The 25,778-nt window shown below is 41.7% G+C and overlaps 1 protein-coding gene across 7 annotated transcripts in view; it reads right to left on the reverse strand.

Moving 5' to 3' along the window:
* Window positions 1–400: 400 nt before the first annotated feature.
* Window positions 401–25,778, reverse strand: part of abcc1 (ATP binding cassette subfamily C member 1 (ABCC1 blood group)) — a 76,899-nt gene continuing 51,521 nt past the window's right edge. For 6 of the 7 annotated variants that reach the window (XM_030409562.1, XM_030409559.1, XM_030409560.1 and 3 more), the window contains 8 exons: window positions 25,405–25,604; window positions 25,135–25,261; window positions 23,576–23,677; window positions 21,897–22,043; window positions 20,417–20,575; window positions 4,521–4,687; window positions 2,859–3,053; window positions 401–2,442 (listed from right to left, as the gene is read on the reverse strand). In XM_030409562.1, the coding sequence (XP_030265422.1) occupies window positions 2,334–2,442; window positions 2,859–3,053; window positions 4,521–4,687; window positions 20,417–20,575; window positions 21,897–22,043; window positions 23,576–23,677; window positions 25,135–25,261; window positions 25,405–25,604 (1,206 nt within the window). In that variant the 3' untranslated portion in view covers window positions 401–2,333. Of the gene's footprint in view, window positions 2,443–2,858; window positions 3,054–4,520; window positions 4,688–16,983; window positions 17,616–20,416; window positions 20,576–21,896; window positions 22,044–23,575; window positions 23,678–25,134; window positions 25,262–25,404; window positions 25,605–25,778 lie in introns of those variants that run through there. The other variant, XM_030409563.1, reaches the window with a different exon arrangement.

Here is a 25,778-nt window from a genome sequence, read left to right on the forward strand (position 1 = left end):
TAACTGCCTGAATCCGAACGTCTACCCTGCTTCCTCTGGTTTGGCGCCTGACATGAATAGCCCTGGAGTCAGATACGGCCACCAGCCACGCCCATTATTGCAGTTCTCCTCTTAGTTATTTAAGTAATTCTTTATACCTGTCATCTTTTTTGTTTGCTTTCAAAACAGCTGCACATACTGAACAGGTCCTGATCTTTACTAGTGATGCTGCCAATATCACTTTTGTCCACAGGCACGCCAAATGATTAGGCTACAGACAGAGTATTGCAATACTGCAGACCATTATGTTTTAAACTGGCAAATGTAATAACAGTTTGCCATCATTTAAACATGTGGGTCAGCATTTAAAATGTGTATTTAATTCAATGTGTTATAAATATTAACAAAACATAACACTGACTTAAGACAATTTGGTTTTATTTCAAAACAGATTTCATAAACCAAGGAGTGCATATACAAAAACATCAAATATACACTTTGTAATCATCTATATCACAAGAATGCTTTATTCAATTTCAAGATGCTTTAAATTGTACTGAAACATAATCGAGTTTAAACAAAACATTGGCAGAAGCTACTATTGACTTTTCAACAAAGAGAGACTTTATTTTGCCCCAAACAGCCACAACTACATACACATGTCAACAGTGTTTAGCCACAATGATGATTTGGTAAGAGACTACCCTCACATTAACAAATGCAGTCTAGGAAGAGATATATCATCTGTCCTTAGAGGACAAGCTGGCCGCACGCGCACGCACACGCACACGCACACGCACGCACACACACACACCCCTTAGGAGATATTCAGAATGAAACTTAAATCATGAAGTTCAGACATTTCTTTCCTTTTAACCTTTATCTGAAAATTCTGGCTTTTCTCATAAGTTTTGTCATCATTCCGCCCTCATCTTCTGTAAAAGAAAATATCTACTGTTCCAAAAAAAACATACATTACATGCAACAGTTGTATGTTACATTTGGTAACAACATAGTAACATCCACCCAATGTGATACTGATGACAAAAAAAGCCCCCCCCCCCCCCCCCCATCACCCTTGATATTTCTGTATTATTTTCATATTACCAACACCTTGTATGACAGTGTTTCACTTTGAATAAATTCAGTAACATAACAGCACGGCTTGGGGAGTTACTAAACGACGTGCACTAAAACTCTGCTTTGCATTTACACTAAAAGTTTTGTTGTATGCAAAGATTAACTACCCCACAAGGAAGCATTTCCTCTAAATGTCTAAAAGTTTTCTTTTACAAATCAAATCACTGCAGACTTATTGAAACAACTGCATGTTGTTTGGTTTCCTCAAAATACTTCCGCTCCAAAGCATGGAATACATTAGTAATATATGCCTTGGAGTAGTGAGCAAAACAGCAGGTTGTATGAACAAATCAATTTAAAGCTGAAAAAACACAAACACAAAATAAATTAACAATCAGTGCCAGACGTAAAGTAACAGTCAAGTGGAATCTATCCCACAGATTCTGTGAGTTTGTGCGTTTTGTTGTGATTTGTATGTGTTGTGACATACAGTATTATTTTGGTGTTCAATGTAACAAACCAACATTGCCTTGGTCTATGACATCCTCCAATAAATTATGTTTCTGAATAAATCTGCTGGTAAACCTGCTTTTGCTGCCACCACTTGCACATTCCTGATGATGTTCTGACTCTCCTCTAAGAACAATGTTTCCTGATGTGTCCTGATGCTGTATAGAAATACCATACTACAAAGATGAGTATGTAGAACATTCTGTATACAATTAGCATGTAGTATGTAATAAGGAAAAGGCATTCATGAAGAAGGGTCAATTTTTGGTTCTTGTTTGTCAGGACATTGGGAAAATACATTAGCCCATTTTAATATGGGTTAACCACATCACAACCTGCATTTAAATCAAATTATGGATTTGAGAGCAATATTTCGCACTATATGATTTTGTCCTCGACTCAGCACTAGTTACCACAACCAGGGGTCAACTAGTTATGATACGTACTGCATGGAATTTTGTAGAGAAGTAAAACTCCACATTCTTACTCAAGTACAATTACTCAAGTTCAATGGGCGTACAGGAAGAAACAGGGTGGTTTGGGACAGGAAGCTTTAATTTGTGTAGTTACGGGAGGATGGAAGCATATGGAGGAGCAGGTAAACCATATCCTTTGTTTTCATCAACACTCTTGAACAAATACTGCAAATTTTAAAATCCCCTACTTGACCTCCCTCTCTTTAACTCAGGACTTCAATAGCAAGAAGCCAGAGCAGCTGGAAGGAGCTGGGGTAGCAGCTGGACGAAGCGAGGCACACAGTACTTTCAGACAAGTCCAGCATCCTTGACCATCTTGTAAAATGCTCCTCTTTGAGCGATGAGATTGGAGGGAGAGTCAAATTCTGTTGTCTCTCCTTTGTCCAACACCAGGACCCTAGAGGGGCCAGAACACTGATGAAACTCTTTCTGTACAAGTAGCAAAAAGTATTACAAGTACTTCTGCTGCTTCTTCTACATACACAATACCTACCTCTATATCTGTTACTACTATAGCCTAAAATCTGCTTCATGCACCTGACTGTCAACAGTCTAGTAGACTATAGGCATTCACACATTTTATTTCACATAGAGAAGTCAAAGAGTTTTTTGTTATGAGATGAGATCATATCCCTAGATTAAACATAAGATATATAACTTGAAATAATGAGATGACTATGCCATGATGAATCAATATTAACAGAATCATTGGCAAGCATGACCAATGTTGGCTGTATAAACTGGTACACACACAGAAAAGGTACGTGTTAACATAAAAACATTCTATGAATGGTAATGTGAATTTTATGGTACCTGGTGTAGTCCATGATGGTGTTAAGGCGATGAGCTATTGTCAGGACGGTACAGTCCTCAAACTGAGAGCGGATAGTGGACTGGATCAGGTTGTCTGTCTCCATATCCACAGCTGCTGTGGCCTCATCTAGAACCAGGACCTTGGTTTTCCTCAGCAGAGCTCTGGCCAGGCACAGCAGCTGCCGCTGACCCACACTGCAGGCAAAGCACAAACTTTTTTAAAGGATGGGTCTATTTCAGGAGCAGGTTGGCCTGTCCCTGATCTTCTTTGGTAACCAGCTGATACATCTAGAATGCTGTTGCACACATGTTTATGGGTTGCTGAGGGCAAGTAGCAGGGTCTCCTTTCATAGAAAAACACATTTCTATATAATAAATAGAAGATAATGCATTGCAGCATTCATGTGTTCATTTAAAATTGGAATGTCAGCATTATGATAAAACCTCAAGTGTGTTATGTCTCTGTATAGCTTTTGAAGCCAGTCTTTCAACAAAGGCCATGTTGAGCATCTAAAATAAAACCTGGTTTCTAACAAAATTCCAGGCAAATAGGTTGGTCAAGGTTACATGACCAAACAAAAGTAACGTAGTAACTGTCTTTGGTAACTTAAATGAGGAAAAAAAATACCACAGCTATACGTGGAGAAGCGTCCATCCTCCCGCCCGCCCTACCAACTCTGTCAAATTTCTGCCCGAAAAACAGCGTCTGTCACCGGCAAAACACTTTAACTTACTAAGTGTTTTTGATTAAAATAAATCACAGCGACAGTCAGCTCTCCCCCCCGGAAAACAGCCTCCATCCCTGCGAGTCAGTCAGACAGGTCCTGTTTACTGATGGCGATTATGTAATTTAGAGCGAAAAAGTAACTTTGTCACATTCCAGCGGTTCATCTTTAATGCAGAGATGCTTCTCTCTGTGTGAATCACCAGCGGCGGAGAATTGGTGAACCAATGCTGCAGAGATAATGTGGCGTCGCTGTGTAAAAAGGGCTACTGTCTGACCTTGTCACTCGAGGGGGGGGATGCCGTTTTCTATTTTTTCCTCATAAAAGTTGCCAAAGACACTACCATTTGCGAAGTTACAGTTGTTTTGGTCCTGTAACGTTGCTACTGAATCAAAGCCGGAGCGGAACTGTCCCCCCTCTCCACAACGGCCCAGTATCAGCACATGAGTCACGCACTGAAAGGGCAGTGTGAATGGGGCCATTGTCTCCTACTGCTTCTTCTGTGTTCTTTTTTTTCTGGTGTTCAGCTTCATTGAAACTGAACACTTCCTGCAGAAGTTTCACTTAACAAGTGTACCAGGAAAAAGGAAGGTTATGTCATTTAAGCTGAAAAAGAGCTCGGGAAGGCTTTCATCATGTCATAGCTGTACAGAATATGTTGACTGTCACTGACCTGAACTAAAACTGAATGCAAAAAATAATTAAATTTTTTAGTGCATGAGAACAATGTGAAAAGTGAAAAGCAGCCATTGTGAGTATGGCACGACTACTCTGTTGTTGTACTGATGAAATTGGGGCTATAGGCATAAAATGTCAGTACAGCAAACAGCATCAACAGCAACTTAGAATGGAAAAAGTCAGTTACATCTATGTATAGTTATACATATTAGTTGTGGAAAAGCTTTTGGTTGGTGACATGTATATAAAGCAGTTATACCTGAGGTTCTCTCCTCCTTCACTACACTCATGGCTGAGTTTGTTTGGCAGGGCAGACACAAAGTTCTTCAGATGGGAATACTCCAGAGCCCTCCATATATCCTCATCAGAGTAGCTGTCAAAGGGATCTAGGTTCATCCTCAGAGAGCCTGAAAACAGCACTGGGTCCTGAGGAGAGGAGAGAGGGTTGTATGTCTGTACATCACATCACAGGGCTGTACAGTGCGAGCATTTTACTCGCATATGCGCCTTAAAATAGATATAAAAAAAATAAAAAGGGAGCACACGTGCGAGTACGGATTTTTCTCAGTAACGGGTAATCTACTCATCTACTAATTACCATTTCCATCGTTACAACGCCGTTACCGTTACCGACTATCAAATGTGGCGCATTACAAACTGAAGTTGATCATTGAAGCTGTTTTCATCCGACTCGGCTCTCAGCCACCGGAGCTGCAGAGCCGTTTTATTTTTCTCCGGTGAGGGAGGAGGGAGGGGCGAGACAGCCGCATAAGTGGTGATGATTGGCTCTCTAACGTTGAGTGAGAGTTCTTAAGCCAATCAGTGGCAATGTTCGGTTTACACACAAGCCACACACGCACACAGCAGCCTCACACACACAAACTAGCAGAGGTGAACTGAAGCAATGAAGAGTCCGGAGGGAACGTTAACGTTTTCAAAGTGGAAGTACAGACACTACTTTAATCTCCTTTGTCCACGTCCATTGTAAGCAACTCTAATCTAATGAAGCATCTCTCAGCGGCACACGCTTCTACAAAACTAACACTGGCCAAAAACTCCGTTGCTGACGCTGTTGATGATGATGATAGCAGGCCAGGTGTGGCTAACGTGAGCTCCGCTAACAGCTTCACAAAAACTTGTGACACAGACTGAACTGAATGCAATGATAGACGTATGTTGTTGAGAACTTGCTCCTGTTATCAACAGTTGACTCAGACTCCTTCAGAGCACTCATTGGTAAAATATCGGGGAGAACAGGAGCCGGTCCGCCATGCATAAATACATTTTCTAAATACATATAGATGCCGAGTACGCTAAAATGAATGCCGAGCTCAAAAGGGGGAATAAATAAAAGTAACGCAATGGTTACTTTTCCTGGTAATTAATTACTTTTATAGTGGAGTAATTCAGTTACTAACTCAGTTGGTCAGTCAGTTTAAAAGTAACGTGCCCAACACTGGTCATAGCTTACAACTTAAAACTCAGCCAAGAGTGCCAGGCGACCTGACTACAAAAAGATGTGGGACAGGGATGTTCTCTGTGTTTAATTGAGGGTTGCAGTAGGCCTTATGATGGCACTGTGTTTATATGTTTGAGTGCACATGTGTGTTACTGTGTACGTGATTTAAGTGTTAATAATAAAATTGTGTTAAAGATATTACAAAGTGCTCCTAAATTTTTTCTGTGCTCCTAAATTTTTTAATTTAGGAGCACCTGTGCTCCTAGTGAAAAAGCTAAGCGTACAGCCCTGCATCATGAGACCAGGATGCAGGACTCTGTAGAGTGGCAATTCTAGTAAAAATTCTTCCTGACCAATCAGTGGTTGGCGGTGTTTTCACTCTGACGTTAAGTATTGACTAAGCTTGCTCAGAACCTCAACCCAGGTGATACCAGAACATATCAGCCGCTCCGCACAACTATCAAAAATGGAAAAACAAAAATTGTCCTACCAATTCAACCAAATAAAGTCACAATAAGAATTCAGTACAATGAAGCCATACTAGGCCTGTTGCAATGAATAAATTATTGCCAGATTGTGATTATTTGATCTGACGGCGACCATTCTGCATTATTGTTAAATTCCACAATCAAATTTTTTTGCGTTATATTTGCTAAAATTGTCATTATGATCAGAAAGTTGTCAAACAAAACAAAGTAGTCTGACAAATAATAATTATAACATAAGAAAAAAGCTCAGTCAAACCATACAAAACAAAGCAAATAGCACGTAGCAGCAAATTGAATACATGTCACCAAAAACAAGCACTGCAAAAAACAAATGGACCACAATTCGGTTCAGTGTTCAATAGTTTTATTATTCAAGCAAACAGCAATATTGGTGTACAGTGTGTGAGTGTGTGCATGTGAAAGATTGTACCACAGTCTCAGAGTTCAATCCAGTCTGGTTTTCCCACAATCCCAAAACAGTTCAATCCAGTTCACAACCACAAAAGAAAGGCAGCTCAAAGCACCGCTCCAGGTTTTACCGCAGATCCCCACAAAACAAATCAAACCAGGAAATCAAAACTGAAATAGCAGCGTCTGTATTCATAGTTCAAATACAGGGATTATTTACAATATATACACCAGGGACTCACATACACCGGGTAATCATGGTACCGTGGATCAGTCAGTTAGTGGTCAGTAGTAAGTCGGGTTTGCTGTGTCAGCCTAAGCTACGTCGGGACTGGCGACTCCTGGAAAAGCTCTGACTGGGTAAATAAACATCTACCAAGTAATTCCTCCTCCTGACACAGACTCCAGAGACACTCAACAAAAATGCAGACTTTTCAACACGATTGGATGCTGAGGTAACACTCCACTGACCAAAAATACTGGCGGCTTTGAGACACACAAATAGACTTCCCACAGGTAAGTTTCACACTGCGCGGGTTTCTTGGGGAATTATGATTGGATGATTACAAGATTGTGGGTGTTAACAGTGAGAAACATGAATGAACTCTTTGACAGGTGATGCAATTCTCTGACAGCTGGTCGCGACAATAGAATACGATACAGGTAAGCTATGTAAAATCCACTGTGGCTCCACCCAGTGGCCCTAATTTGCTTTGCAAGGAGAGTGTCTGAGAAGTGTCAATCACTCTCATGCATACGCTAGTGGCAGCCCCCCTCCCTCGCGCAACGCATACTCGGCAGAGCCCTTCCCCTGCGCAGACGCAACCTGCTCTTACCCGGTCAGATACATTCATGGCCAAACTGTAAAGAAGGGCAGAGAACAAACAACAACAACAGAGCTGAAAAATGCCCAACCATTGCCCATGTCAAAGAGAAGAAATAAGAAGCCTGATGACGAAAAACAGTGTAAAAAGAAAGAATTGGACCAAGCCAGAGAGAAAGCGAGGATAAATATAGGAGCGTCATTTCAGAGGTGGAGGGAGCTGCAGGATTTGTGTGGACTCAAGAGCGACGTTGAGTTAGCTGCTTTTCTGCTGGACAAGTAAGGACCCCTGCTTGATATGTTTCACTCTATGTTTTAACCACAAGGCTAAGGTGGCAGCGGTTACAGTAATACTCACAATAACGCATATGGCCGTACGATATTGCAGTTGAGCTATGTAGCTTTTTGCTAAATCTAGCTTGTATGCTAACTCTGGTGTTTAGCTTTGTGTTTATGGCTACTGGTTAGCAAAAGTGTCTTTCAAATGGCCGGGCAGATGAAGTGGTTGAATTTGTTTAGAGAAATAAGAACGTTAAGAAACGTTAATCATGCTTAGAGGGGCACCGTTTAATAATAATAATACATTTTATTTATACAGCGCTTTTACAGCTCTCAAAGACGCTTTCCATAAAACCAAAAACAGAGGAAAAATACAAAGAGAAATAAATGAAAAGTACATATAAGGACAAACAATGTGCAAATAACTTTGTGTTTGTGATTACAAAAACTGATGGGGGGCACAGAGAAAGACAGCTATTGTTGCAGGTTAAAAGCAGATTTAAAAAGGTGGGTCTTGAGTAATGATTTGAAGGTGGATGGGTTAGAACAGCCACGGATGTGTTTGAGGTTGGCGTTCCAGAGGGAGGGGGCGGCTATGGAGAAGGCTCTGTCGCCCCAGGTGCGGTGCTTGGTCCTGAGCGGGTGTGAGAGGAGGTTAGCGTCGGATGATCGGAGGTTGCGGGATGTAGTGTGATGGTGGAGCAAGTCTGTGAGGTAGGAAGGGGCCTGGTTATGGAGGGCTTTGTGGGTGAGGAGGAGGAGCCTGAAGTTGATTCGATGTGGGACAGGGAGCCAGTGTAAGTTTTGCAGAACAGGGGTGATGTGTTCGTGGGAGCGGGTGTGGGTAAGGAGGTGGGCAGCCAAGTTTTAAATGTGCTGAATTTGTTGAGAACCTTGGATGATGAGCCATAGAGGATGCTATTGCAGTAGTCGAGTTGTGAGGTGATGAATGCATGGATGAGAGTTTCGGCGTGTAGGAACACAAGCCTTGTCTCTGCATCTTAAAGTGGTCTCATTTTGGCCATGATTACCTTTAACCCAAATCAACTCCTTTTTCCAGCATATGGGACTGAAAGCCCCCCATATCCTGGCCTGGCAAATTCCTCTCCTCTCCACAGAGTGGGAAGATGTTGTTTTTCTTGCAATAAACAGATCACCAGAGATCTTCTTTGTAATTTACAACAACTAAGCACATCTGGTCTGTTCCCCTTCCTCAAAAGAAGATGAACCCCTGTTCCTCAGTTCAAACAAGGTCAAGCCCGATGGAGTTTTCTTTGGTCACACCAAAAGGAAGAAGGACTGGCTTCTAAACATAGATGTGGTGATTTAAGATGTTTTACGAATCTACGTTTCTCTGCCTCTGGAACATTCTCCAGTGGGGGAAGGCTTAATGGGAAACCTAATCTGTGTGTTCTTCTCCTCACATGTCCAACTGTTATTTACGACCGTTGTTGTTCCTGGGTCTGACATACCATTCCCCCTTTCAGTCTTCTGTTCTCACCCAAAAGTCCTAAAAAACAAATAAACTACATCTCAATTTCTTAAATTTAACGGATCCCGAAATAGAGTAAGAACGTCATTCAACAGATCTTTCTTATGTTCTTGTGAAGCCCAAATGAAGTTTATTACTCAATAAGTTTGAGGTCAACAGAAACCCCCTCCCCTTTGTCGATGGAGGAGAGATTTGAAGATCATCATTCCTTGTGTAATACTTGTATTATTTACCAGTTAAATGTCTGATATGTTTTGTTAAAGATAGAACTACAAGGAATATGTATAAGTCCTTGGTTCTACTGTGTGTTGTATACTTTGTCATATGTTGTATACTTAAGTGCTTCATGTCTTAATCAGGTTATAATTCTTTTGAATGACAAATGATCATTATCATGTTGCATCTTTTCACGAAGACAAAAATTCGACTTTTAAGATGGTGAAGTTTTGGGAAGGTTAAAACACGATTTCAAAATGTTAAATACAATAGTATAGTTAGATTAACTTTTGGAAGCCTCAACTCAGATCACAGGAGGGGTGACACTGTCAGCCGGCCCCTGCTGCAGGTCATAAAAACAGACACTCTCCCCTTCTCTTCTCTCCTCTTCTTCTCCAGACACGCTTCTCTCTCTGTCCTCTTCTCCCCCTGCTTCTTCTCCTTCTTTTTTCTCTTCTTTGTTTTCATTTTTATTTTATTTTTATTTTTAAAGTAATCTTTACTTTTATTTATGCAACAAGCTCCAAGACAAGCGAATTGAATCCCTACTTTAAGTATTTACTTATATTCAAGTTTTGATAGAACAATTTCTTTTCTTTTTGATTTTATACTGTTAAAGTATCACCGCCTGATTCAGAAGAAGTTGAATAAGTCTCAGAATCAGAACTTGAGTACCACTATTTGAAACCACCAAGAAAAGTCTTTTTCAAGACTGTGATCATCTGATCAAGAACGTTGCAAGCCTTGCAAGCCTTGCAAAGAGTCTCTAACAAAAAGAGACTTTGTGTGCTCCCAGCCGAGACCGACTCTGCCCCCAGCGCTCCCAAGGCGGAAAACCCGCTGGGCCTTCGGACCAAGAGTCCCTCAACAGAGTACCGGCCTTCCCTCTGGCTACTGGACCGACGCGCCGTGCCGTGGTCCAACCCAGAACTCTCAAAGAGACCAAGCTTCTGTGCCTCCTGATGCCCAGACAAAACAGGCTGAACGTCTTCATGCAGCTGGATCCACACACGTGAGAATGAGTGTTGTCTAAAGTTCTGACTTCTGTCAAAGTTCTGACTTCTGTCTAAGTTCTAACTTCTATCTTATGAACTTAAGAGAATTAAGATTAGGGTCTCATGGTATTAAGAATTACTCCCGTAATGTTTAATATATATAACCCGACCCTTTAACTTTACCATCTGCCGACGGTCACACGACTTTATTACTTTCCTAATTACAGTCTTTACATTTTCTGTTATCTGTTGTTCGTCTAAAATTGTCATGTCTTTTATTTTACCCAAATTATTTAGTCAATAAGCATAATCGTTTGTCTTTGTCTGGAACTTAATTTTAATATGGAGAACCGATGGATACGTGCAAAGAATTCACTACTTCAGAATATTGAGACTGAATATTGATTGATATTGAATAAATTGATTTTGAATGGACTCTAACTGTCCAAGCCAACTTGTACAGTTAGGTGTTTGGAATAATGTCCTCCGGATTATTCCAATAACTAAACACGGAGGTGGTGCCCCTTTAACGAGTGTAATATTAATTGCCAGTGATTAATAATCATATATATATCAAAGTAGTGTGTGAGCAGTGTCTCCTACATTATATATTTATGGTGCTGCCCATGTCAGGACCGCATACCATAGTATCCTACAGGCGGCAGAGAAGGAGAGTAACGGACGAAGGCGAAAGATGTTCTTGAGGTGAAAGAAAGCAGTTTGGGTTAGGCGGCTGATGTGATGTTCAAATGAGAGGTTATTGTCGAAGATGATACCAAGGTTGTGGATGAACGGGGAGGGTGACAGGGTGGTGTTAACAATGCTGAGGGAGAAGTTCTGGATCGATGTGGCGAGGGATTTTGGGCCGATGAGTATGATTTCAGATTTGTCACAATTCAGTTGAAGGAAGTTAGTTTGCAGCCATGATTTTAGTTCTGTCAGACAGTTGGTGAGGGTGGAGTGGGTGACAGGGGTAATGGATTTTGTGGAAATGTAGATTTGGATGTCGTCAGCGTAGCAGTGGAAACAGAGACCATGACGGCGGATGATGGAACCAATGGGGAGTAGGTAGAGGATGAAGAGGAGAGGACCAAGCACCGAGCCCTGGGGGACGCCTTGAGGGAGGGGGACAGTGGAGGAGGAGCAGTTGTTGATGTGGATGAACTGATGTCTGTCGGTGAGGTATGATTTAAGCCAGGAAAGAGCAGAACCAGTGATGTTGAGTGATGTTTGTAGGCGGGACAGGAGAATGGAGTGGTTGATGGTGTCGAAGGCTGCAGTGAGGTCAAGGAGGATCAGTATGTTGAGATGCCCAGAGTCTGCAGAGAGGAGGAGATCGTTTGTGATTTTCAGGAGAGCAGTTTCGGTGCTGTGTTGTGGACGGAAACCAGATCGAAATGGTTCGTACAGTTCATGAGTGCGGAGGTGGGTTTTGATTTGTGCGGCGACAACGCGTTCCAGAATTTGTGACAGAAAAGGGAGGTTTGAAATGGGACGAAAATTTGAGATGGTGTCAGGAACCAGGGCGGGTTTTTTGAGGATGGGGGTGACAGCAGCCAGTTTCAGGGTTTGGGGGACAAAGCCAGAGGTGAGGGAGGAGTTGATGATGTAACGATGAGTGGGGAGATTGCTGGGAGACAGAGTTTGATGATGGAGGATGGTATGGGGTCCAGAACGGATGTTGAACTTTTCATGTTAATGACAATGGGGAGGAGTTCCAGGGGGGAGATGAGAGTGAACTGTGAAAGGGGTGGAGTGGTCGGGGCGGCAGGAGGTTGAGAGTCAGAGGTGGTGGGGGGGATTGCTAAATTGATTGTAGATGGAGTCGATTTTGGACTGAAAGAATGACAGGAAGGAGTTGCATTTATCAACTGTGATGGAGGAGAGGGTGCTGTCGCAGGGTTTGAGGAGTTTGTTAACGGTGGAAAATAGAGTCTTGGGGTTGTTGGAGCCAGAATGGATGAGCTGTGAGTAGTAGGTGGACCAGGCAGAATTGAGGGCATTTTTGTAATCTGAAAGGTGGTCTGTGTAGGCATGGAGATGAACTGTGAGAGTGGTTTTCTTGTATAGTCGCTCAAGCTGACGTTTACGGGTTTTCATTTGACGGAGTTCGGGAGTGTTCCAGGGAGCTGTGTGAGTGAATGAGACAGTTTTAGTTTTTAGAGGAGCCAGTTTATCAAGACAGAGGGACAATGTGTTGTTGTAGTAGGAGACCAAGTCAGAGGGGCATGCAGTTGGAGGGGGTGTGGATGCGGACAGAGTATTGGCCAGAAAGTCAGAGAGAGCTGAGGGGTTGATGGACTTGATGTTATGGAAGGTAATATTGCATTTGAGCTTTGGGGGAGGGACGGGGGTGATAAAGTCCATGGTGATGGCCAGATGGTCTGAGATGTGGAGGTTGAGACTGGAGAGTTGGTGGAGAGTGAGACAGGCGAAGCAGACTAGGTCCAGAATGTGGCCGCGACAGTGGGTGGGGAAGTTGACATGCTGGATGAAGTGAAGGCAGTGAAGCAGTTCCAGGAGGTCTATTGCACTTTGCAGTTTGGGTCATCAATGTGGAAGTTGAAGTCGCCGAGCAGGAGAATTGAGGGGGATATGGCGGATAGCTGGGTGACGAAGGCGGCGAGGTCAGAAAGGAAGGAGTGGTTTGGTTTGGGAGGACGGTAGATGATGGTGATGACCAGGGGAGTGGGACCAGGCAGTTTGAGGGCAACATGTTCAAAGGACTGAGCAGGAGGGATGGAGATTGTGGAGATTTTTAAGTTTTTCCTGAAAATGGCAGCAACTCCCCCTTTGTCGATGTAGGTGTAGCCAGAGGGTGTGGTTTGGTTCAGGGAGAAATAGTCCAGAGGTCTGTGCCAGGTTTCAGTGAGGCAGAGAAAGTCCCGTTTATTGTCAGTGATGAGTTCATGTAGGATGGCACTTTTGTTAGTTAGTGAGCGGGTGTTGAATAGGGCAAGTTTCAGGTGTTTTGGGGCTGGAGTAGAGTGGGGAGTGGCAGGAGTGCAGAAAATGGGGTACAGGTTTTTGATATTTACAGCCTTGGATGTACAGCGTGGGCGAGGTGGTCTGTGTGATGTGATGGACTGTATGGGGAAAGACTCAGGTGGGAGGGTTAATGACTGATTTGGTCGGAGGGGGGCGCTGGTGAGCGGAGGTGTGCTCAGTGCTGCTGTTTGCACGGGGTGAAGAAGAGTGGCTGCGGAGGGGGTGTGTGGTGTAAATAGTCAGTCACGTGGAGCAGAATGTACAGTGTGCTGAATATTGGCTGCAAGCATGCAACTTCCAGTAGTGGTTGGGTGAATGCCATCGGACTTGAAGAAAGAGGGGCGGTTCCAAAAGAGATTAAAATTGTCAACAAAGTTAAAACCCAGAGCGCTGCAGGCAGGTTTGAGCCAGGTGTTCAACAGGAGCAGCCTGGAGAAGCGCGCATCTCCGCGACCAAGTGTGGGAATGGGACCAGAAATAAAAATGGACTTTCCACAAGTGCGTAGGAAGTCAAAGAGGGAATTAAAAGCACTTTTGGTCAGTTCGGTGGCACCCTGAGCCAGGTTGTTGGTCCCTACATGCACCACTATGCGGGTTATGGACGAGGGGAGTGACTGCAGCAGCCCGGGGAGTTTTCCCAGGATTACCGGGACTGTGGCTCCGGGGAAACAGCAGGTGGTGGCGTTGAAAAAAACGGATATTCCTTGTGATGGAGTTCCCAATAATTAGGGTGGTTGGTATGAAAAGTGGGTGAAGTTGAGGTGGCAGACCAGGGTCTGGGCCGCGGCTGGCTGGACAGGTGTTGCGGTGGACCGGCCGTTTCGGCCCCAGGAGGAGGAGAGTCCTTCAGCGGCCTGGGATGGTGGATGCCTCCAGAGTGCAGGAGAACGGCCTCCTTAAGCAGCGGCGAGCAACAGTGGGGAGGAGGGCCCCACACCATCCCAGGGTGCCGGGCAGCCAGGGCAGCGAGCCGGAGGGACCGCCACGACGGTCCCAGACACAGGGCAGCCCGAGCGGGGAGAGGACGCACCGGCAGCCGCAGAGGCACCCAGGACCGCGGGGGCATCGGAGCTGGAAGCTGCGGGGCAGTCCCCAGCTGCAGGAGTGGAACCAGCCACCCCAGACGTGGAGCCCCCCCGAGCCGGCGGCCGGAGCACCAGCGGTCACAGGCGGCGAGGGGCCGACGGCCCCGCCAGGTGTAGAGGTACCAGAGCCAGGAGCCGCACGATAACAAGCAGCCGTGTGCAGAAAGCTGGCAGCGGCACCTCCAAGGTACCGAGCGAAGAACTGGGCTGTCGGCCAGGGCCTCGAAGCGGTTGGAAAGGCTTAGGTGAGGAGGAGAGGCAGTCGCATCCTGGACTCTCTTTCTGTCACGGATAACAACTTCAGACCAGGATGACTGAAGGCATGGAGCAGTATCCTGGAGGGCCGCTTTGAGTTGGATTATGTGCATGGATTGTTCGTGGGCGATGTCCAGACAGGAGGTCAGCAGGGCCTGTTTATTCTGAAGCTCCTGCGAAAGTCGACGGATGTCTTCTATGAGGTCAGTGATCTGTTTGTTTGCCTTGGTGAGAGAGGTGTTTTTGCAGGCCACGATTGTTGTGAGTGTGAGCTCCAGCTAACAGTGGGGAGCTAACAGCAAACAGCCAACAGCTCTCTGCTACACCGGCATTGTGCACTGAGAAGAACAATGGTTGGAGCTTCTCCATGTTTTCCAAGTAGAGTACAAATATCTCAGCATAGATTACCTTCTCCAGAGCTTCAGAGAAAGACTGAGGTGATGGCTGAGGACAGCAGCAGGAGCAGCACACTGGAGCCTATACCTCCTGACTGAAGGAGAAAACCATCTGGAGGCTGTGACAAGATGCCGCTGTGACAAGTTTAGCTCAGTAGGTAGAGCAGGCGTCCCATATACAGAGGCTTTGTCCTCGCTGCAGCGGACCAGGGTTCGACTCCCGGCCGGGTCCCTTTGCTGCGTGTCACTCCCCTTCTCTAATCCTGTTTCCTGTCCAAGTCTTCAGCTGTCCCATCAATAAAGCCAAACAATTCTTAAATTATTTTTTTTAAATCATGCTTTAGAGGGACTTCTGGTTATGGCGAGGTGCTAGGTAGTCAAGACTTTTTGACCTCTGCTGCTAGCTTGTGATAAATCCTACAAAACTAACCAGAACTTGATTTAAACTTAAGCAATGTGAATATAAGAGTACATGGAAGTAAAAATGCCACCAAAGAGCAACAAAAAAGACGAACAGAAACCACGACATGAAGACAAACACTCTGAGGGGGAAGAAATGAGCAACGCCATGTCCCTCATGGTGGAGGACGGCGAGGCAGAAGATGGTGAAACATCCAATTCTGCCGGGCCAAGATGCTGCAGCATTTCTGGAGAGGTGTTTTTTTTCTGGTTTATGTTCTTTTGTTTGTTTTTTTTTTGTTTGTTTTATTTTTTCTTACTATGCTTCGTTTGGGGATGTTTTCTCCAATGCACTATCAATAAAAAAACAAATAACTCATGTCTGATAAATGTCTGGTAAAATTCACCTCATGGAACTGTAGAGGTTTGAATAAAATTGCAAAGATAAAGCAAGTGATGAGCAGGATAAAAACTTCACAATCAAAAATAGTTTTCTTACAAGAAACCCATCTGCTGAGTGGGGATATCTATAAGATAAGAAAAAGGTGTCAGGGTCAGGTGTTTTCTGCTCCTTATACTACTCATGCTAGAGAAATGATATTGATCCATAAGTCAGTCCCCTTCCAAATCCATAATGTTATAGGGGATCCTGCTAGCAGATATATCATGGTCCAAGGTAATTTATAATCTGAAAATATAAATCTGATAAATGTGTACAGTCCAAATTAAGATCACCCCAAATGCTATAACAATTTATTCCTAACAATTTCAAATCTCTCTGGACACTATGTAGTAGCTGGTGACTTCAACTGCACACTGGATCCTTCAAGAGAGATCAGGCTTTGATAACACTCATACCAGGTCGAGGAAGACAATACACTATTTTGTTAAGGAGTTGAATTTATTGGATATATGGAAAACCAGATGCAGTGGAATACTCCTGTTATTCTAGCACCTATAAAACCCATTCGCGTATAGATTATTTTCTTGTTTCAGCATTATTTGTTTCCAAAATTAAAGAGTGCCAATATGGCAGCATAGTTTTATCTGACCTTGCTGCAATATCCTTGATATATGAAGATAAGTTTGTAAGAGACCCCCCCCAAAGATGGCGCTTCCAACCAGAGTGGCTTATGGACCCTGCATTTGTAGATTTCTCAGATAAACAAATTGACTTGTATCTTTAATGTAACACTTCTGAAACATCGGCTAGTATAAGGTGGGAGGCATTTAAGGCCGTCATTAGGGGTCAAATAATTTGTTTCACTTGTTAAAAAAAAAAAAAAAAGCACAACTTGAAATTAAGGAAATGTGGACGCTAGAAGAAAAAAAACAAAAACAAACTCTAAACTGATCTCTATCAAAATTTAGCTCAGCAGATACGCATACAGAAATTCTTACTCTCAGATCTCAGTACAATGAATTATCAGCTAATAAAACAGCTGCTAACCTATTGAAACTCTTCTATGAGAGACTGTATAGCTCTGAGTGCTCTCCCAGCCTGTATGGGCAGACAACATTTTTGAATGCCCTCAATATCCCCAAACTTTCTGAAGAGGAGAGCAAGACATTAGATGAATAAAATAACAAAACAAGAGATAGCAGATGCGATGGGCTCTATGCAGGCTGGAAAAGCAGCAGGCTTTGATGGAATTCGCATAGATCTATATAAAACATTTCAGTCAAAATTACTGACACCCTTATTGGAGTTGTTTCAGGTTTGGTCTCCTTCCCGCATCCATGAGGGCTGCCTCAATCACACTGCTTCCAAAACTGGGAAAACCAAATACAAAATGTGAAAATATGCTGCCAATTAGCCTCCTTAATTCAGATATAAAAATATTATGCAAAGTTCTTGCAAGAAGATTAGAAGGCCAGCTTCCTCAGCTAGTGGGAGGGGATCAAAATGCATTTATTCAAGGTAGACAAGGGTTTCACAATGTCAGGCGAGTACTGAATATTTTACACAGTCAAAGAGCGATGAAAGACACGGCCTTGCTTTCACTTGATGTGGAGAAGGCCTTCGACCGTGTCGAATGGCCTTATCTGTTCGAAGTGCTTACCCGCTTTGGCTGTGGAAAGAGATTTTGTAAATGGGTCAGATTGCTTTGTATAGGACTTACTGCAGAAGTCTTAACCAATAATGTGGTCTCTAAACCTTTTAATATCTCCAGAAGTTGGTTGCAAGGAAGCCCCCTATCCCCATTACTGTTCATTCTTGCAATAGAACCACTTGCAATAGCAATTAGGACGCAAACAGATATTTATGGAATTTGAGAGGGTCAGTTGGAACATAAAATAGCACTTTTTGCCGATTATGTAATTTTGTTCCTAAAAAAATTTAATAGCACTTACAGACCTTATTGAAAACTTTGGAAAAATATCTGGATACAAAATTCATTACTGAAAATCTTCTATAACGTTACTTAATGAATCAGAAAGGATAAATGGCAATGTTCATGTCTCTGCTTTTATCTCTATAATTAATTTCACATATTTGGGTATAAAAATTTTTCCTGAGGTGAAAAAGATTTCTCAAACTATGACTCACTGCAGGAAACTATCACCTCATCTCTAGAACGCTGTACATCATTACCAATATCAATGATTGGCAGGATAAATATTCTAAAAATTAACATCCTTTCTAAATACCTTTATTCCAAAATATCCCCCTACCCCCTCCCTCTTCATTGTTTACTAGAACTAGAAAATTGTTTACCAACTTTATTTGGCAAAATAAATGTCCAAAGATTACACTTATCCTTAATATATCTACCATACGACCAAGGAGGCCTTCAGTGCCCAAACATCCAGTGGTTCTACTGTGCAGCTCAACTGCGGTCCATCATGTTTTACTTCTCCTCTGAAAAAATCCCTGCCTGGATAGACTTGGAATACTGCTCAGTGAGGCCTAGCTTACCACTTCACTTGTTTTTGTATTCAGCGGATCGAGAAAATCTGAGGAAAAATACAGACAAGCCTATTGTATTAAACATGATTGACATTTGGTTTGATACTTGTAAATATTTTAACATCAATCCACGTTTTAGTCCTATATGTGGTGATGCCAATTTCAAACCAGGGAGTAGCGATCCAGGATTTCGAACATGGGCTAAAAAGGGATTAAGGAAAGTGCAAGATATGTACAGAAAATATGACATGTCATTCAGATATATCAACCAAATATAACATCCCAAAAACGCATTTCTTTAAATACCTTCAAATTAGGAATTTTATATCGTCACCTCAATACTATTCATTGGACATACCTATAACTTCCTCATTAGAGACAGCAATTACAGGACATTGTTATGGTAAAGGTTTAATTTCATCCCTGTATGATTTGCTCATATCCGAGTCTGATGAATCTTCAAATCATAAGTTGAGACAGTGGAATGAAGATATAGGTGATAAAATATCATTAAGACTGGAAAGGGGCATGTATGAAAGCTTAGAAACAATTAAGAGCAACCTGAAACTTATTCAGTATAAATGGCTGATGCGTACATACATAACCCCAGTCAAATTGCATAAGTTTAATGATAACATCCCTAATACATGTATTAAGTGCAATGAAGCAAGAGGAACGATGTACTACTGCATATAGGAATGTGTGAAAGTGAAATCCTTTGGCAAGATATTATTAATATGATTGATCAGATATTAGCCAAGAAGTTACCACTGGACCCCAAGCTTTTTCTTCTGGGTATATTTCCAACTATCCCACTATTACAAAGTAAAGAATCTAGATTTGTAGATATGTGTATATTACCAGCAAACGTATCATTTCCCTTAATTGGAAAAATGTTAATGGACCAAGGAATTGAAGGTGGATTAAAGAGATGGCATCAAACATGACAACGGAAAAGATAACATACCATTATTAGACGGAAGCAACATGTTTTTTTGATGACATCTGGAGACCTACATTTTATATAGAGAAGGCTCTGAGAGAGTAGAATGTCCATGCAGTGTGATATAATGTCCTGAGAAACGCCATTGAAATGCATCAATGTTCTAACTGTTTCCAATATTTATTTGTTTAATTAAAGTGAGCGTGTGCATATATGTCTTGATATATGTATGTGTATCTGTGTCCATTTGGGCATGTATATACACTGTATAACATATCCAGGGTTCTTTTGTTATCAGCATTATTTCTGACATTTATTTTTTTTAATTTTATTTATTTATTTGAACATTTTTTTTGCTCTATTTTTATTTTTTGTTTTTATTGTTTAACACCTCTTTCTGATACTTATTTGGTGAAGGGAAGAGGGGATGGGAGGGAGAACAGGGAGAAAAGTTTGCTTTGTTGCATGTAATAGCAACTTGCTGTTTGATTTGCTGTAATTTGCAAACAAAAAACTAATAAATATATTCATAAAAAATTATGCTTCAGAGAAAAAGTGTTGCGCTGTGTAATGATTAGCTGGTAACTTCATCTACAGCGATGTGAGGAATATTGATTGTTACTTATCGACACACATCGATACAGTGTGATAGTGATATGAGGCACTCATTGTAATTTAGTTGTACTGGTCAGGAACAGAACAATCAGGCCTTATGTTGTTATTTTGAAGGTGACATCTTTGATATCTGGCATCCTCTGTTATCAACGCTCATGCAGGCAGGCTCCTCTGTGGGGAGGGGCTTTGAATGCAGGGCTGCAGCGCAGCAGAGAGGACAACGAAGAGACCTGGGAGCTGTGCTCATTCAAATATTCTGGCTAAGTCCACTTTTTTCTCAAAACTCCCGACTGCAGCTTTAACATTTTTTTGCTTTAATCTACAAGAAGAGTTGTACTTCCGAAATATAAAATCAATAAATTTTTCAATTGGGAGACAAGATTGTGTGTCTTTTCAGCACTGACCTGTGGTATGATGGTAATTCTAGAGCGGAGATCATGGAGGCCCAGCTGAGCAATGTCCACCCCATCAATAAGGATATGGCCCTCGGCTGCCTCTATGATACGGAACAGCCCCAGTGTCAGTGAGGACTTCCCCGCTCCAGTGCGCCCCACAATCCCCACCTTGTGGGTAGATGATGCAACAGTCAGAGGCCTTAGACATACTATGCACATAAATCTACAGTATGTTACTTTAATCTAACTAAAACACAGTACACACAATCCCTCATCAGTTCAATCACTCTGGATTCTCTGTACAGCACTTTTAGAAAAAACTGAATGTAACACAATAAAGTTTTGAAGTGATTGTAACTGAGCTATATTCTTTTTAGGGAAACCAGAAAGTAGAGCTTTACAATAGTCAGTCCTGTGTTGGCTTGAATGAGAAATCTGCACATTCCTGCAATATTCTAAAAATGATGATCAAATGCATTCTTAGAAATGTTTCTAATGTGAGGTTCAAAGATAAGATAATTGCGACATTTTCTACCTGTTGCCAGGGGTTTAATGCCAGAGTCAGCCTCTCTAAAATTCATTAATAAAGCCCAAGACTTTTCTTTGGTCCCAACTGAGAAGTAGAAATTCTCTGCCATCCATTGCTTGACATCTTAAAATACAATTAAAGAGGGCATCTATTGGCACAGAGTCATCAAGAGACATAGCCATGTTATGCCTATCCAAAAGAAAAAAGAAATCTAGTGTGTCAAAGGTTGCCGTTAAATCAAGTAGTGCAAATATGGGAAAAAAAATTTTTTTCCTCATTCACCCAGCAACTAGTGTTGCCTCAGTGCTCTGATTGGTTGGAAGACCTGATTAGTATTATTCAAAAATATTGTCAGAGTTCATTGAAGTGTGTAACTGAATAAAAGAAAGCTTTTGTACAATGTTATGTTAAAGAAGCAGAGTGGATACAGGTCTGTAGCTGAGGAAATGCCGATTCAAAGTTTGACAGGAGAGGTTTAACACTAGGACAGCAGTAGGGGAAACATTCTACCCTGAAGAGAACATTTTACAATGTGAAGTAAATCTTTATCTAAAAAGTTTTTTTTAAGAAAGGACAGGATGGAATCTAAAAAGCAAGTGGCAGGTTTTACAACAAAAAATAAACTACGGTTGTGTGGTGTTACAATGCGTAGTCTGACAGTGACATACATTTGATGGAATAGTGTCCATCTGATCTGGACAACAAATTCCGGAAGTGGTAAACTTACTGCTAACCTTCATTAAAACAGGGTTGATTAAACAGCGAGTGGTCGAAAAGAGAAGATCAGGGTTTTTCAGATTGTAGGGTACTTATTTTGAGAAGTGTTCTTGTCTTACATGTTTAACTGCCTTATTATACATCATCAGCTGTTCACAGAAAATGTGGATAATTCATTCTACAATTTATTAGTGGATGGTTTTAAGTAGACCACTGCTTAATTATAGTGACATAAAAGCAGACCTTCTCTCCTCCATTGATTCTTATGGTGATGTTGCGAATAGCTGGGTCCAGATCGTGGCGGTAGCGCAGGCTGAAGCCTCTGATGTCTATGCAGCCCTCAGTAGGCCAACCTGCAGGGAGGCTGGAGGGCTTGTGTTTCCACTCTGCCTGGTGGTCAGAAAAGACAGAACACAATTAAGCCAAGTCAGTTTTACTTTTACAGAGCCCACTCACAGTAGAAGTTATCTCATGACACATCAAGAGCAGGTCCTGCATTTGCGTAAATAAGCACATGAACATCTCAGAAACTCCACAGCCCTCCTCTGCATACACTTTTACACCTATGGCCTTGATTTGGAACTTGTATCTTGCTGGGAATCGGCAGTAAAAGTAGAAGTGTGGCGGTGTTGTATACAGAAACCTGCCCTCTGCCTTAATCTGCTTATTTTCTTAGTATGATGTGTTTGGTACATTCCTGGTCATCAGTGTGTGGTTGGGACTCGATATAAATGTAGCGATCAGGTACATCGCTGTCTCTGTCGCTCTCTTCTGCTCTTGGATTGTCATAAAGAGCTGCAGATGTGGGTATGCCTAAGCCTAACCTAGAATGGAGTGTGCTACAAAGAGCCAAGCCGTGTACAGAGGTAAACAGCAGACAGCATTAAGCATGCAATGAAGCTGTATTCACACAATGTGGAGGGTTGTGTGAAGGTGTAGGCATGTTTATTGGTGTTATGATGTAAATGCTGTCAAACAAAGGGACATTAAAAACACAAGTAGTATTTCAGTTTTAAGTGGAGTTGAATGTAATTATTCTAATTCAACAGAGTTAAATCTGTTACATTGTAATTTAACATCTTATCTTAACATTTTGATATAAGATATGCTTTGATTAAAAATAGTCTTACTATGAGAAGTAACTACCAACAGCTGAGAAATAAATGTACAGAAAAAAATAAAGGCCTAATTCAAAATGATACTGAACGTAATAAACTTTATATTTTTTTTTATTCTTAGGCTGAACCTAGTTAAAATACTCCTTAATATTTTCAGTTGTAGACATTGAAAACTTAACTTGGCTTACATGTACAGGTTCGAGACGTCTCTGCGTTCTTTCAGAGCACAAATTAAAGGATAAACATGCTGAATAAACAGATAAACAAGTGTACTGCATGGTACAATTAACAAGGAACTTTTATGATTTTCAACCAGCTTTGTATCTCACTACAACATAAGTAGTGTATACAAATGAACAGTTACACTTCTCTCCAATTGTGTGCAATGAGACTTTCAAACAGAATTGGACATAAAACAAACCGAGCTGTACATTGTTTAGTTCAGACGGAGGTAGTGCAGCTATTCTATGGCGTTTTTCTTTTAGAGTTCAGCAAAATTCTTCAAAGTTTTTCCTTTTAGTTGATAGTGAAACGACAGCTACGTATATATTTGTTAAGTACACGTGCTTTACTGTTAGAGCTGTGTGTTTCGTTTGGGTTATTGAAAGTCTGTCAGTGTCCAGCACAAATAAAGTTGTCTCTTTGTTTTCAACTGTTTCTCATCATCAGTGAGAAAAGTCTGAATAAACAGTTGTTCTTTGACGTTTTGTGTAACAACAAATGTAAAAGTCCCAATCCAATACCATAAAGGAAATGAGAAGTTACTACACCTTCCAAAAGCAAAAACAGTTTGTTCCCTTGTACCTCTTTTTCTGTGTCTCTGTACTCTTTCACTCTCTCCACAGCCACTATGTTGGTCTCGACATCAGAGGACATCCTAACCAGCCAGGTCAGAGAGGCAGTCAGCTGCAAACGGTACAAAGGAAAGGCAATGATGATGATTAAGACAGAAACTCAGATTAATGGGATCAATTCACCTATCTTTTTACTCACCACTAGTAGCATCTATCCATGCACATGGTTTTGTTTATTTTTACTGTGCAGGTTCGGAGATGTCTGTCTGATATTTGCTTTCACCCCAAAACAATGGAAGTTAACAGAATTCAGATTGTTACACTAGATTTTACTATCAAAAAACTTTGCTAACACTTAAATAATGTAAGAAATATAGTTATTGTGATGGCCGCAGTAGCAACCCTACACTGAATAACACACGAAGGGTGGTAACTCATCCATTTTATTCACTTTTGTTAGGTTTCACTCATAAACAAAGCAATAACTGGACACAGGTTTTAAGTTTCATATAACACCTTTTTATTAGTAGTTTTGACAGAATGGTTTCCTTTTGTAGTGCACACATTTAAGTAACTTTTCTTAGTCAATTTTGCTATTTGTTTCAATTATTTCATTAATTGCCTGGAAAGTTAATGTGATATTCTTTGAGATACCAGTTCCTGGGAGTTGCAGTGGAGTTCCTGGCTGGCCAGCAAAAGGAGGCCAATCAGCATCAGCTGGCATTAAATAGTGCAGGCTGCTAAGTGGACTGTACCATGGGCCTCCTGCATCATGGGGAAGGGCCCTGCTTTATGCTTTGATTGTTGTATAGTATTTCAGTGAATATTATTATTATATTAATGATTATTATTTTTCTTCACTTAAAGATCAGGTAGAGTAATTATTGGTTGTGATTTGTTTTTTTGGTAGTTTTGTTTAAATGTTACATCTTACGTCTATCTCCCAGTGCGTCTAAAATGGCCTGATCAGCCAGTATATATGTGAACCCGTCATCCTGTCAACAACCAAACCTCAGTTGGTTGTTGGTAGTATGTACTGATCTAGGCTGTATTTGTTTTAGGTTAAGTTCTGTTTAGTTGACCTATTTTAGAGGCCCAGAACTTTATTGAATATTTTGTCAATTGATTATTTTCATTGTTTGTTAATAAAACTCATTTTTTGAAAATTACACTGTGCCTTCTCATGCCTGCTAGCTCGGTCTTTGACAGTTACTGATAGGGCAGTTAGGCTAAACTCCTTGTAACTGATTATTTAGTTTCTCCTCTTTTGTTATTGACGGCACCTTTATCTGACATCAAACATTTCAGAGATTACTCCTATCCTTAACTTGGCTGAAATAGAAGCAAGCTGCTCAGTCTTTCTCAGTGTGGGTATGAAGTAGACCATAAAGAGAGTGCTGATCTGGTAAAATGTAAGTAAGTGTTGATATGAAGCAATTTATATGCTGAATTATGTAATCATTTACATTTTTGTAAAACATCCTATTGGATGGAGTGAATTTGAACCCAAAATTTCTCTCTACAGGGTATGAACTGGAATAGAACACAGGTCTGACTATGAGCTTTTACCTGGAGGGCGTATGAGATGGCCAGACCCATGATGCCGGGACTGAGTCTTTCTCTGGCTATAACAGCAAACAGAGCAGCAAATGACACGATGATGTTTCCTACAAACTCCAGACGAACTGCCAGCCATCTACACAAAAACAGATTCATTGACACAATGAGGAAAAGGACTACTAGAGCAACTAATGGGGCTTTATGAGCACACATATGAGCTGGTTCAGCTTGTTTGACTTGAGTAGATATATTAGGAGTGAGTGGTAAATTGTCTCTGACCTGTTTGCTACTATGCTGGGGTAGTAAGCCTTCTGATTGTTGTCCACTCGCAGGTCACTCTCACGGATGAAGCGTTGCTGTTCACCGAAGGCTCTGATAACAGAGGTGCCAAGCAGCGTTTCATTGAAGTGGGTGTAGATAGGTGAACGGCTGACTGACTCCAGACGCTTCAGCTGGCGAGATGACGCCACATAAAACCTCTGGACAGAGTAAAGACAGATATGTCCAACAACGTCAGTCATTTCAGTTAACCAGTTAGAATAAAATACAGTGCAACGAGAGGTAAAAGGACAGCAACACTTTTTTTGAAGACATTACACCCACATTAGATGTGGGAACAACAGTGTGGGAACTGTAGATTGTTTGCACATATC

This window comes from Sparus aurata, chromosome 24 (assembly GCF_900880675.1).
Source record: "Sparus aurata chromosome 24, fSpaAur1.1, whole genome shotgun sequence".
NCBI lineage: Eukaryota > Metazoa > Chordata > Actinopteri > Spariformes > Sparidae > Sparus > Sparus aurata.